The 13,868-nt window shown below is 54.6% G+C and overlaps 1 protein-coding gene across 1 annotated transcript; it reads right to left on the bottom strand.

The window, feature by feature from the left end:
* Positions 1-404: 404 nt before the first annotated feature.
* Positions 405-1,565, bottom strand: TPBGL (trophoblast glycoprotein like; the record flags this gene model as incomplete). The annotated part of the gene is made up of 1 exon (XM_079787470.1): positions 405-1,565. Exon 1 carries the CDS (start codon positions 1,560-1,562, stop codon positions 405-407), a length of 1,158 nt encoding a protein of 385 aa, XP_079643596.1. The 5' UTR covers positions 1,563-1,565.
* Positions 1,566-13,868: the final 12,303 nt, after the last annotated feature.

Raw genomic sequence — 13,868 nt, 5'->3', positions numbered from 1 at the left:
GTTTCCCACCGAAAGGTCGGGGCTCAAAGATGGGGGTCGTGGAAGCAATCTCAGGGCTTTGGGATTTTAGGAGAAGGTGTGTGGGTGAGTCTTAAAAGGGGGAGGGAGGTTGATGGGTCTGGGGCCTGGAATGAATGGGTAGGGCTTCTGGAATCGGAAGGGGTGTCTCTGGGTCTTTGATGGTAAGAGCTCTCAGAGGCTGGGAAGAGGGGTACAGTTTGGGGTTTCCATGTGTGTGTGTGTGGGAGGGAAGGGGGTGGTGATGCCAGATTCCAAAGGTTTACAGGTAGGTCAGGTCCAGGTCTCAAAAGCCTCAAGCTCGCGAGTGTCTCATACCCACTCCTTCAGGCCAGGTAGCCCCAGTAAAGTCATCAGTTGGCAGGGGCACCCCCAACAAGTGAAGCTCAGAGGCCCGAGCTGGGGGAAGTGGCTCGGGAGCCGGCGGGGGCGGCTGGGGCGGGTACGCGGCGCGGGTCGGCGTCCTGTTCGTAGCGGTAGTGGTAGCCCTCCATCTGGTCCCGGCAGGCCTCGCGCAAGTTGCGCATCCAGCGCTGGATGCCCCGGCGGTTTAGGTAGAGCACCATTAAGAAGATGAGGCCGATGAGCGCCAGCACCAGCCCGAAGAAGACATAGGAGGCTTCCAGCTCCGGGCCGGTGAGTTCTACATCTTCGGCGTCGCGGTCAGCGCAGCGCAGCCGCGCCTCGTCCAGGTCCAGGAAAGGCCGGTCTTGCAGCTGCCTTGGGGAGGCGCATCGCAGGCGCCGCGCGTCGGGGACGCGCTCCGTGGCGTTACGCAGCCAGGCCAGCAGGGGGCGAGCGGCGCAGCCGCAGCGCAGGGGGTTGTCGGCCAGCAGCAAGCGCGGCGCGGGCAGGCCGCCATCGCGCTCCAGAGCGCGCAGGTCGTCGGGGCCCAGGCCGGCCAGCGCATTGAGGCGCGCGTCCAGCTGCTCGAGGCGCGGCCGGAGCAGCGCGGCGGGCGGCAGGCGGCTCAGCGCGTTGCCCGCCAGGCCCAGGAGGCGCAGCTCGTCCAGCGGGGCGAGCGCGGCGTTTAGCGCGGCCAGCAGCGCGGGGCCGCCCCGCACCAGCGCGTGGTTGAGCTGCAGCGAGCTCAGCGCCCGCAGTCCGCGGAAAGCGCCGGCGCCCAGGGCGCGCAGCGGGTTGTGGCTCAGGTCGAGCGCCGCCAGGCTGGGCAGCCCGTCGAAGGCGCCGTCCTCCACCACCTCGATGTTGTTGTGCGTGAGGCGCAGCGCGGTCAGGAACGGTAGGCGCACGCCGCCCGCCGCCCCCTCCTCCCCATCCGCGTCCTCGCCGGCGAAGGCGGCCGCGCGCAGCACCGTCAGGTTGGCGCCCACGATGGTGAGGTTGCGCGCGTCGGGCGGCACGTCCCGAGGTGGCTGCCGGAGCTCTGCGCCCGACGCGCAGCGCAACAGCAGCTGGGGGCTGCCGAAGCAGTAGCACTGGAAGGGGCAGGGCGCGGCGGGCTGGCTTAGCGCCGCCGCCACGAGCAGCAGCCCGGGTAGCAGCGGCCCCCTTGGCTCCCGCTGTCCCGAGCGCGGGGCCATCGCGGCTGCCCCCGCATCCAGCGCCTGGGCCACCGTGCTCACCAGTGAGTTCTGAGCGCTTTGGGGGCGGGTAGGGGGCGGGTGGGGCAAGTCCTTGACCTGGAGAGGCTGGCAGTCGCGGTTGTTCCGTCCGTTGGCTCTAAAATCCGAGGAACCTTCTCACTTTCCGGGCTGGGGCGAGAGGGGTCAGGCGGGGAGCGGTGCCCCCCACCCCCCGGTGCCCTACTCGCCCTGCGCGCTGGCCTCCGGCTTCCGCGGCCGTTCCGGCTCGGAGCCGAGTGGGCAGGGTTTGCCTCCCCCCTCCCCGCCTCCCGTCCTCCTCCTCCGCCCCCAGCGGAGTCTCAGCGCCCTGCTCGCCGAGAGGCGGGGTGGGAGGCTCCCTCCCGAGAATCTGGGCTTTTGACTGCTGTGCTTTCTCGTCCCCCCTCTCGGGTTCCGGATCTGCTGAGAAGTTTGGCTCTCCCAGGTCTCACTTGCAGCCTCCTCGTCTACCTCACTTCCCATGTTTAAGCTGGATCCTTCCTCTTCCCTCTCCAGCACGTGCGGGGCTGGGCTGGACCTAGGAGAGCAGGCAGGTGGGTCAGACCAGGGAGCATGAATTGGGTGGCAGAACTTCATCATCCTCCCTAGCAGCGCAGGAAGGAATGAGGGATGCGCTGAGAAAGTTACTCTTCCTAATCTAGGAGAAGGCTGTGCCCCCAAAGACTGGAAAATCCCCAGCCCCCGGCTCCCTCCGCTGGGACCCTGGTTACATTAGGCCTGGCTGGGTCACCACCACTGAAAGTCCCTGGGACTAGCGTTTTCTGGACCCCATCACATCCCACCTCTGAAAGTCAGCGACACCCCCTTAGCTCCTCCCCGGCCCCCAACTCACTGGCTGCTGTGCCTGGAGTTCTTTCATCTGGTTTCCTCCACCAGGCTGGACTCCTCGGCAAAGCACTGTCCCAGGCTTTGGGATCAGTGGGTGTGGTGATTCAGCTCTTTGCTGTCCCCTCCCTGCTGGAGCATCCAGGCAGGCACCCACTAAACTGTTCCACTGGGTATCAGGACCCTGGGGTTGTTGGACACTGTGAACTGCCTCCTGGATACACCTTCTGTGAATGATGAATGTGTGGGAGGTTTGAGGCTCCAGCGGTTGGGAGAACAGGAGCAGATTGTGCAGCATGGAATGGGGGAGGGGGTGTTTCCGAGGGGGCCAGGGTGGAGCTGTTGATGGGTTTGTTTTGTTCTGGGAATTTTTAAATTTTATTTTTTTGGTAGAACTGAGACGCTCCAGACCTGATTTAAAGAAACAGGCTTCTGAGAAGGAAGCACTCCTGGCCTTGGCATGAATTATTTAGGCTGGAGAGGCTGACACTTGATCCTGCAGGCCATTCTGGTATCAGCAGAGCTGGTTGGGATAGAGGCTTCCCCCACCTAAGAATCAGGCAGTCTCTTTCTCCTGAATTAGGGAGGTGGTTGGGTTGACTCCTTCCCTGAGGTTATATTTAACAGATCAATACCACTCAAGGAAAAGAGGCAGACCCTGCGGTGGCTTGAGTCTCCGGCAAGGACCACTGTTAAGGACCAGGGCTGTTGATGCTGGGAGGAGTGGGGGAGCTGGCTCTTCCCTCCCGCTTCCCTCTCCCAGGTATTGGCATATGAGAACAATAACTTACACATGCATGATTGGACATGTCTGTACATATGTACATGTGAGGTTGTCCACATGTGAGTACACACAGACTCATGCTCACTTGAGTGTGCATAAGAAGGTTTGTATAAAAGTGTACAGGGTTCCAGGCCAGCTCAGATGTGCCTCATGCAAGTACATGAGGGCTCATTCATACATGTGCACATATGAACATAGACTTGAGTGCATCCTGGTATATGTCCATGTATACAAAAGCACATTCATACTTGAACATTCATGCTTCAGGGCCCTTGCAGGTTCCTGGGTGTGTTTTGGGAGGGGCAAGCTTACAGACCCATGCTTGCAAGCACGTGCATCCAGAGGTTGGCCAACACACTCTCAGCCCCGTCCTGCCCTCCACCATGCCCTTGGTCTGTGGAGGTAGCCAGCTGTGGTGTCTTTTCTCATATAAGCACAAGTGCTCAGATAGCTGCCCTGGGGCGGGACCCTGAGCTCTTGTACTCTCCCCAGTCCTGGCTCATGTCAGCTCCAAGCTCCAACTCTGTCATCTCCCCCAGTGAGAGGCACTGGCTTTTCTTCACTATTGTGTTTCTACTGCAAGGACTAGCACAAGACCGTAGTGTACAGTAAATGTTTGTAGATGACTGACTGACTGACTGAATGAATGAATGAAATAGTCTTCTGCCCGTCCTGCTGCTTAGAGCCCCTTTTGCTTCCAGCCTCTAAGCAACTGCCAAGGTAAGAGCCCCTTCCCCAGATCCCCACGGTGATTGGTTCCTGGTTGGCTGATGTTCTCCCCCATCCCTCCACCCACCCCTATGAAAGGGCCACAGGGCAGTAGGCAGCCTTGATTGGGGGGTGCTAAACACCTCAACTGGGGAAAGAAGACCCGAAGAGAACCAAGAACCATTAGGTACCAGAGCACAAGGCAATGATTGTGTTTTATAAATGGGGAAACAGGTCAGAGGGCCAGGGACTTGTCCCAAGGCTAGTGGTTGTCAGGGCTTTGCCTGGAAACCTGGCCCCAGGTCCTTGCCCAGGGCTTTGTCCAAGGTACTGGCTGCATCTTAGTGGGTCCAGTGCCACAGAGAAATCTCCTGACCCCAAGGAGCTGAGGCCAGGAACAGATGCTGGGGGCGGGTGGTGTCTGGTGTGATCTTGGAGCACTCTCTACCTTTGGGCTGTCAGCTTCTACTTCTGGAAAAGTAGGTGGGCTTCTGAATTCCTAGCCTTTGTAGTCCTCTCAAAGCTATTGTGATAAAGTGAATGGAAAGTGCTTTGGAACAAAAGCCATATCACCTAGGGTGTGGGGGCCTAGCACCCACTCTGCCACGCTTTCACCCTATGGCTCTAGACGCGGCATTGCCCCTTTCTGAGACTAATTAGCTGCCATGCCATTTGCCTTGTTCCATTTTTCTCCCTTCCCAACACAGCAAATGCATGGTAGATAATAAAAGAAGTGAGTTGCCTCTATCTGCCGCCCCCCCTCTTTGTGCATGTGTCCCCTTCTCTGTCATGGTTCCCCCTGGAGCCGAGTCTGTGAGCCACTTGGAGCCGAGTCTGTTCTCTGGAGGAAGAGCCCTGTCCATCTTCGGGCTCACAATAGCGCTCAGCATATCGTAGGTATTCAGTAAGTGTATGTCCAATTGCATTTGAGGCTGTGTTTATTCCAGTCTGGGGAGTATCTTTGCCCAGACTGTTTGCCACCTGGAGTGCTCTCTCCCCTTCACCCTGTTTCTGCAGTCCAGTCCACTGCACCGCAGGGCTCAGCTTGAGTTCTACCCCCTCCGGGAAGCCTTCATGGCTTTCTTCTCTCCTTTGAATTTCACTTAACAGTCAGAGGGCTAGAACTCTCCTGAACCCCCTAATTGTCAGCAACTGGGGCTCAGGACTGGTCTGATTCCCTGTATTGCCAGCACACAGCTTGGAGATCAGCATGGAGAAGGCACTAGGGAACATGATTGAATGAAATAATGATTTAAAAATCTCTGGCTTGATCATTCTGTGAGGCAGGCCAGGTGAGGATCCCCCATCTACCCTTCACACCAGGAGACACCAGCCCAGAAAGGTTAAGTGCTTTTCCCCGAGGTTGCACAGCTGACTGGACGGGAGTCTGACAGGAACTCGGGTTTCCTGCGCCTCTCCTTTGCTGCAGCTCTCCCCATCCTAGGCTTTCTCTGGGGCGTGTGACCGGGTCAGATCCCAGGGGATCCAATGGACAAAGAGCTCCGGCCCCACCCAAGCAGAGTTACAGTCTGCCCTGTGCTGGGTGGAGAATCCCCCATGTCAGCCACTCTAGATCCCAGTTCTTGAATTTGTTATCCCACTAGGCCCCAAAACCCCTCTCTGAGTCTCCCTCCCCTATTCTAGCTCCTCCACTGGGGTCCTATTCACCCCACAAAAGCCCTGCCCTCTGTAAGCTCCACTTCCTTGGTAGGAAGCCTAGAGAGGTTTGGCAACTTCCCTGAGGTTACCCAGCAGGTAGCCCTTCCCCATCGCCTCCCCCTCCATTTTGTCCACTAGAGGGGTCTGTGGGAAGTCTACCTTCCCAGATCTAAGTTTCCTTATCTGCAGAGAAGGGGTGAGTGTGTGTGTGTGTGTGTGTGTGTGTGTGTGTGTGAGAGAGAGAGAGAGAGAGAGAGAGAGAGAGAGAGAGAGAGAGAGAGGTGTGTGAGAGAGAGAGAGAAAAGAGAGAGAGAGGCCTGGAAGGCTTTTGAGTCCTGTGCCCTTTGGCCTTTTTAGGGATGAGGATCATGGAGGAGGAAGTAACACCGTGATTTGCCTGAGTGCCCCCACCTTCTCAATGTGTGGTCTTGAAGTTTCTACCCCAACTACAATGGTGGTAGGATGGTCTGGGGGTCCTCTTAAGTCTGATGCTGTAGCAGCTTGTAGGACGCCTTTATCCTGGTGGCCTCCCTTTCCCTCTGCTCCTCCTTCCACTGAGGCAAGTGGAGGCACAGCTGGCAGGGCTGACATGATGGAGCTCAGTCATTAGGTCACAGCTGGGGAGGCCCCAGGTTCTCTCCTCTTGTGTAGCCTCTGCATTGGCAGGAGGGGAAAACTCCACCATAGGCTCTGCTGTTCCCCTTTCTCACTCCTCCTTCCCCCACCGCTGTGAGACACGGGAAAATCCATAGGCCCAAGATTCATTTTCTCCACTGAGTCAGCAGAGGCCACACTGCTTGTGAGGGGCAGCCAACTGGCTATTAAATAACTCTCTGATATTTTATACCCTCCTCCGCTTTGTGGCCTGGGCCTCTGAGGAAAGGCTAGCGTAAATGAGCTGGTGAGTCCTCTGAAAGTCATAAGTGCTCCCGACCCCACGTCAACCCACCCTTACACCACCCCCAGACTCTAGGCCACGGGGAAAACCGTATTCCTTACTACCTTTGCACAGTGTTTTACTGCATAGATCGAAACTCCCAGTCTCTAAGTGGCGCCCCAGGCTGGAGTTGTTATCCCTGGTTTAGAATTGGAAACGGAAGTTTAGAAAAGGGAGGTGGCTCCATCTGGCTTTTGTTCTTGGTCTGCTGCAGGCTGGCGGGCTGTGCGGCTGTGAGCAGGTCCCTGTCTCTTTCTGGACTTGTTCCCTCACTGGTGTTTGGGGTGGCCACCGTATCCCTCCAGCTGTAAAATTTCATGAATCGCTGCTCTGGTCTAGATTTTTCATAGAGCTACTCTTTGCCTCCACACTCTTCTTCTTGGGGAAGCTAAAGGGCAGAGAAGACTGAGGCTCAAGGCCAGGCAGGGGCTGGCCCCAGGATTCCAGTGCAGATTCAACTGGAGCAGGAGTGGGTGGGGGAGGGGGAAGGAGCAGAGTTGGACTCTTTCTCTCTTCTCTTGCCTTCCTCGCCCCTCCTTCCTTTCTTTTGAAGGGAGAGGTCAGGACAGACCAAGGGCAATAACCTATTTAAATCTTAATTTTCTTAAAACTCAGGGTCTCAGAAGCTGTAGATGCAGTTTGAGAAGGTGGGAGCAAAACCCGCTTCTTAAGCTGCACCAGGGTCAGGCTCCTGATAATGGAAGTTAGCGGGCCCAGTTCCCCGGCTTCACCTGTTCTGTATCCCTCGGAAGACCGGATTGATATTTCTGCTGGTTAGATTGATATCTCTGTTGGTTATATGAGAACACTGGGAGGTTAAGAGCAATACTTGGGGTCACACCAGATCAATGATGTACGTTTTCTGATTTCCCAACTTGGTGCGCATGCCACTGCTCTTCTCCAGGCAGGAAGTTGGGGGCTAAGGGATGGAAATGGGAGAGGCAGGTGGGTTCTTGCTTAGCTCTGGGAGTGACCTCAGTGTGTTTGACTTCCCTGGCATCCTCTTGGGTCCTCACGATCCTCCTCAGCTGTACCAAGCCTTCTACTTCTAGAATTACAGAATCTTGGAATCCAAACATTGAATTCTAAGAACTCCACAGACTGGGAGAGCCGTAGAACCATGGTCTGTTTGAATCAGAACATGAGACTCTGACGGTGCTGGTAATATGAATGGTGGTGAATGAAATACTTAGAGCCTGCAGTAGGTCGTTACACGAATGTTCCCCGGTGAGTCCTGCCTATTTCCATGTGCTCATACTGTCCCTTTGCACACTGACTTTGGCTTGGCTGTATGAATTCCTTTGGCTACTGAGACATCAGCCAGTGTGATGCAAGCAAAGGGTTAAAAACTGCGTGTGAAATGGGACTCCCCCTTCTTGCTCCCCTGAGAGCTCCATGTGTAGAAACCCAAGCAGGCCTCTCAGAGGAAGAGACCAGAAACAAGCCATCCCGGTTACAGCCCTCTAGGCCCACCAGCTCCCAGATGATCTTCCAGCTGACTCCAGGGAGTGACCCCAGATACGACAAGAACTACCAGGCTGACACAAGCCCAAAGTGCCGACTCGGAATTGTGAACAAATAAAATAGTTGCTGTTGGAAGCCATTACGTTCTGGGAGGAGGGCGGAAGTTGTTACACCGCAGTAGTAGATAACTGAGTCAGAGCCAAAGAATTAGAATTGTAGAATCTTAGTCATAGATTCCATACAGTCACAGTATCAAAATTTCTGGGATCAGAAACTGAAATTTAAAAGAAAATATTTTGGGGTTTTTTTAGAGAGGAAAGGAGAGGGAGAGAGAGAAACATGGATGTGAGAGCGCAACATCGGCTGCTTTCTGCGTGCCCCCAGCCCCCCTACCAGGGATTGAGCCTCCAACCCAAGCATGTGCTCTCCCTGGGAATGGAACGGACAGCCCTTCCGTGCATGGGATGACGCCCAAGCAATGGAGCCACACCAGCCAGGGCCAGAAGCTGAACATTTTGTTATAGTGTCTGAGGAGTAGAAGGGTCCTGAGAACTCATTCCTTTAACTCCTCCTGTAATTCACAGACCAATTGGCTCCCTCATCCCCTTCTAACCTGGACCCCTCCCGCCACCCACAGGGCCCCTTATTTTTCAGAGTTATGTTTATTCTATCACACAGTCGTCTTGTTCCACCTGTCAGCTGGTTCCTCAATCCCTTCTGCTTTAGGAAGCTTTCCTGTGTTGATCTGCTTGCTCTGGTCTTGGGACGTAAGTGTAGACCGGGTGGAAATTTGTCTTGGTATTTATCCCAGTTCCTGGCACAGCGCCTGGTACAGAGTGGGGGTTAATGAAAATATTTTGAGGAAAACAACAACCACCACCGCAAAAAAAAAAACTCCCTTTTTCCTGCCCTGTCCCCGCACTGTTGCGTTCTAGGATCTATCCATGGTGCTGAAAGTCTTTATCCTCCTGGCCACCGTCTCCCTCAGAATAGCTGTATTCCCATGTCCTAGGATTCAAGCTCTATTTTTCTCCCTCCCTCCCTCCCTCCCTTTCTCCCTCCATCCATCTCTCCCGCTCTCCCTCTCTTCCTATCCCTTCCTCCCTTCCTCTCTCTCTCCCCCCTCCCCTATATGCTATCTCCCCCTCCCCCATCTCCAGATCATTGGCCTGGACTATTGAAAAGCAAACTAATACGTGCTGTTGTATACTAATCAAGTTTAGGTTCGGCTGTCTGCATTAGAATGCCCCAAACAACAATCTCTTAAATGATATGGAAACAGAAGTTCATTTTTTTTTTCTCATAAAGAAGTCCAGATGTAGCAGTCCAGAGTCTGAGTGGTTTCTCCACAGTCACGAGAAACCATTCTGCCTTTCCTAGTGTGCAGTCCCCCTTCTTGTGGTGAAAAATGGCTGCCAGAGCACCAGCCATCACATCAGGTAGCAGATGGAGGCAAAGGATAAGAAAGAGTGCCCCTTCCCTTCATGGGTCTTTCCCATAATTTCATTCAACACTTTTACTTACATGGTCACATGTAACTAGTTTCAAAGGGCCTGGGAATATAGTCTATTATATAGACTCTCATCACCCTGGCTGGCTGGCTGGCTCCAGGCCTGCTCTTCATCATCACGATCTCCTGAGAGGAACAGCAAGAAGCTTGCCTGTCTGCACCCCATGGCACACCCAAATAAACAGTTCTGCCTCAGTAATAATGACCACAACTTTTTGCTGGGAGTCAATGCACCCAGCAAAAAGTTGTGGTCATTATTACTGAGGCAGAAGGAGAAATAGCTATTGAGAAGTAACTAGAAATCTCTGACATTCGTATAGGAACAGTGGTGTTGACGGTGACAGTTACTGTGGTATGTTAGTTGTGGTGTTGATAGTGACAGTGATGGGAATGGCGGTGGTGGTGATGTTGGAAGAGGGGGTGATAATGGTAATGGTGATGATGAAGAAGCAGGAGGTTATGGTGAGGGTGGGGGTGATAAAACTGATGGTCAGAATAAACTCTGGTCCAGGAGCACAGACTTATTCAGGCATCAGCCTGGATCAGGAGAATTCCAGAAGGCGGACCCAGTGACGACAGGTGTCTGGAGCCGGAGGCGTGCTCCAAGCCACAGGGGTGTGATTTGTGGCACTGCTGCTCCTTTGCAGCTCACCAGCCATGAGCCTCTCATCATCTTGAATCCAAGTCACCCCCAGCAGAGCATAAATCAGGTTCTCTCTATTTAGGCTGGAAATAACTATGGAATAAAAATGTAGGGCCTTAGGGAGGTGGAGCAGGAAGGGCGATATTGAGCTTCCTTTTATTGGACAATAAATACTGATGGAATTTGTTGTTACAGTCAAGGAAAGCTTGGCTGTGAAATACACAGAGAAACACATGGACCCATAGCTTCAGAAATAGAGACAAATGGTTACAAGGACACGCATGCAGAAAGAGTTACACAGAAAGAAATTGGGCCCTCAGTTATGGAGACCCTCAGGCACCGACACGCTCAGTCTCACAAGGAGGCACCGGGCCAGCCCAGGTTCTGTGGCTGAAGGTGACCAGAGGGGTGGGACTTGGGTAGGAAGAGGTGTGTCCTTCAGGATGTCTCCCCCATGGGCCCAAGGACACACCTGGAAGCCATTAGCAGAGGAGCCAGCAGGCTCCGGCTCCAGGTGAGAAGGCGTGATGAGAACATGTGGCAGCCTCCTGCCTGCTGGAGTGGGGCCTGGAGGACACCTTGGCCTGAGTAGTTCCAGCATCACTTCCCCAGCACCCACTCGAATGCAGAGGTAACCACAGCGCAGGCGCTGGCGCTCAAGATGGTTGGTGAGTCCACCTCCAGTTCACTCCCCGAATTTTTGACACGAGATTTCCTGACTTTTTATTTTTTTCAAAATATATTTTTATTGATTTCAGAGAGGGAGAGAGAGATAGAAACATCAATGATGAGAGAGAATCATTGATCGGCTGCTTCCTGCACAGCCCATACTGGGGATTGAGCCCACAACCCAGGCATGTGCCCTGACTGGGGAATCAAACCATAGGTTGACGCTCAACCACTGAGATGTGTGGGCTGGACTCCTGACTTTCTTTTTTAAAATATATTTTTATTGATTCCAGAGAGGAAGGGAGAAGGAGAGAGAGAGAGAAACATTAATGATGAGCGAGAATCATTGATTGGCTGCCTCCTGCCTGCCCCACACTGGGGATCGAGCCCACAACCCAGGTATGGGGCCTGAAGGGAAATTGAACTGGGACCTCCTGGTTCACAGGTCGACACTCCACCACTGAGCCACGCCAGCCAGGCCTGACTTTTCTAGTGACATTCCTTTTCCAGGAAGACTTCCCGAGGCCTCCTCTGTCCTCATGCCCTTGTCTCTTTCTCAGCTTCTGCTCAGAGCTTCTGGACGACATCTTCCTGACCTGCCTGCCCTTTCCATTGATCTGTGCTGCTTTGTACGTGGCAGCCACGCCTGGCTGCAGCCACAGTGGCCCTCCTCCTCTCTGCCCGGCTGGAGCAGCTTCATTTGGCTGTGGCTTCAGTCCCTTAGAGATTGGAGATGTTTGGGTGCCACCCTGGGTCTCAGCTCCCTCTGCTGCTGACCTTTGGCCCTGGGACTCATGGCTGACTCATTTCCCACCACGGGAATGGTGGAGCCCCTCTCTTTGCAGACAGACCATCTATTGCCACCAGCCTAGGCCTCAAGAACGGGAGGTTCCCTGACCCCGCAGAGCCTCTCTCTCTTTCCAGCCTCACGTTGGCCAGTCCCCAGGATGATCTAGTGCTGGTTCGCCCCCATGGGTCAGGAGCTAAGTCCCTAGATTTCCCCACTGTATTTCCAAATGGTAGAGAAAGCATTCAGCCTCGGGTGGGGCTGGGGTAGCTTCCCCACCCTCATGAAGGCACGATATCCCTGCTAATCTCAAAGCTCATCACTCTCTGGAAGGCTTGGGTGGGCAGGAAGACCTTGAAGGCTGACCAGAATATTGGCTGTTCCACATATTCCTGGGCTTAGGACAGACGGATGGACAGCAGCCTGGTCAGTCAAGAAGCAGTTTTCTGTTGGGGCCACCCCAACTTCTGTGCCTCAGCAGCCCCCATGGCACACCCAAGATAAACAGTTCTCACCCCCTCCTTAGTGTAGGGCCTGGCTAAGGCGGAGGCTTCAATTTGGCCATGCCAATGTGTCTTCAGCCCTGCCCTGGGGAAGGAAAGAAGAAGCCATTTGGGAGTTCAGAAAAGGAAAGGCTAAAAAGGAACCCACAATCAGCACTAATTAGCCATTGGGAGAAAGAAAAGGAGGTCAGAGGACTGAGTCTACTTCTGAAAGAGAGCACCTGGCAGGCAGACCATGCTGGTCTGCACCCCTACACCACCCAGCAGGGGCCCACACAGGCCCAACTGACCCCGACTCATAGGTCCCCCTGCTGGGAGAGGGCTCTACCTCCACCCATAGACCCCATTGTGACCCTCTCCTCTGGAAGAGGCAGCTGGCTATAGGGAAAGAGGGAGGGAGGGAGGAAAGAAGGAAGGAGGGAGGGGAGGCAGGCAGACTGGACTGAGCATCCACCGCATGCAGTGCACCGAGAGAACTTTATTTAATTCTCACAGAGCCCTGGAACGGAGGTACTCTGGCCCCCATTTAAAATAAAGAAGTGGACCCTCAGGTTAAGTAGTTGACCTAAGATCACACAGCTTAAAAGGGGCCGAGTGGAGAGTCCAGCTCAGGCTGTGCCTCTGCAGCCTGTGCTCTTGTTGCTATAAAATGAGTGCTTGGAGGGCAGAGCCCTGGCCTGAGTCATCTCTGTGCCCCCAGCGCTCAGCCCGGGGGAAGGGACGGGCGCACGTGGCAAGTGCTGGGAGAAGCTGTTGAACCAGGGAAGGACATGATGAGACACTCGGCAGGGGGCCCTGCAGGGAGCTTTCCTGGGGCCGAGGACAATCTGGAGTGAGTGCATCCTGTGCCCGGCCACGGGGGAGGCAGGGGAGGAAGGAGTGTGGGAACAGTGCATTTCTTCTTCCCTCTTTGCCACTCCTCCTTCCCCCACCCCTGCCCAGATGGTTAAGCTGTAGAGAAAACAGAATGAAGAACCTTTAGCCCTTGCTGGAGCCAAGCCACCTCGCTTAGTCTGGGCAGGTCACCAGCAGTCCAGCTGGGCCAGGGCCAGGTGTGGTCCGGGTGGGGTGGGGGGAGGAGAGAATTAAGTACACCAGCCTCAGGGCAAGGCACGGTGCCCCTCCACTCAGGCTGCAACTTCTGGCAGGGGCCAAGTGTCCCTAACAAAAGAGAGAGGCAGCAGGATGGGGAGGGGGAAGGGGACCCCTCTTTCGCCTTGCTCATGAGCACCCCAGTAGCAACACCTTTTGAGTAGAGACACATTTTGAGTCCGGCAGACTTTCCATAGCAGCCAGTTCCGCCTTCACCCTGAAAGGTAGTGATTCTCGGTCCTGACTGTAAAGATAAGGAAACTGAGGCACGGAGAGGCTAAGTTACTTGCATAAGGTTCCAGAGTGAGTAGGAGGACGGCTGGGATTCCAACCCTGGCTGGCTGGCTCCAGGCCTGCTCTTCATCATCACGATCTCCTGAGAGGAACAGCAAGAAGCTTGCCTGTCTGCACCCACCAGCAATTAGGGGCCCCTCGGCGTTGTGAAAAATGCCAGTGGAGTGTGTCTGATTAGGCTCATCAGGGCCCAGCATGGGGCACATGAGTTTTTAAGATGGATCACCATTATCCTTGGCTGAGGAATTGCGTGGGGTTTTCTAATTACAAATTATTCCTGCTGGATTTCATTATGCTCTCTCTCGTACTGGCTTTTTGTGTTCTCAATAATCTTACAAAACTTTGAAAATTATAGCCAGCCAAGCTTATTTTCTCAGTCTTAAAATATG

Source organism: Cnephaeus nilssonii, assembly GCF_951640355.1.
Source record: "Cnephaeus nilssonii genome assembly, chromosome: 13".
In the NCBI taxonomy this organism is placed as follows: Eukaryota; Metazoa; Chordata; class Mammalia; order Chiroptera; family Vespertilionidae; genus Cnephaeus; species Cnephaeus nilssonii.
The sequence above is the reverse complement of the archived record's forward strand: the minus strand, read 5'-3'. Positions and strand labels throughout refer to the sequence as shown.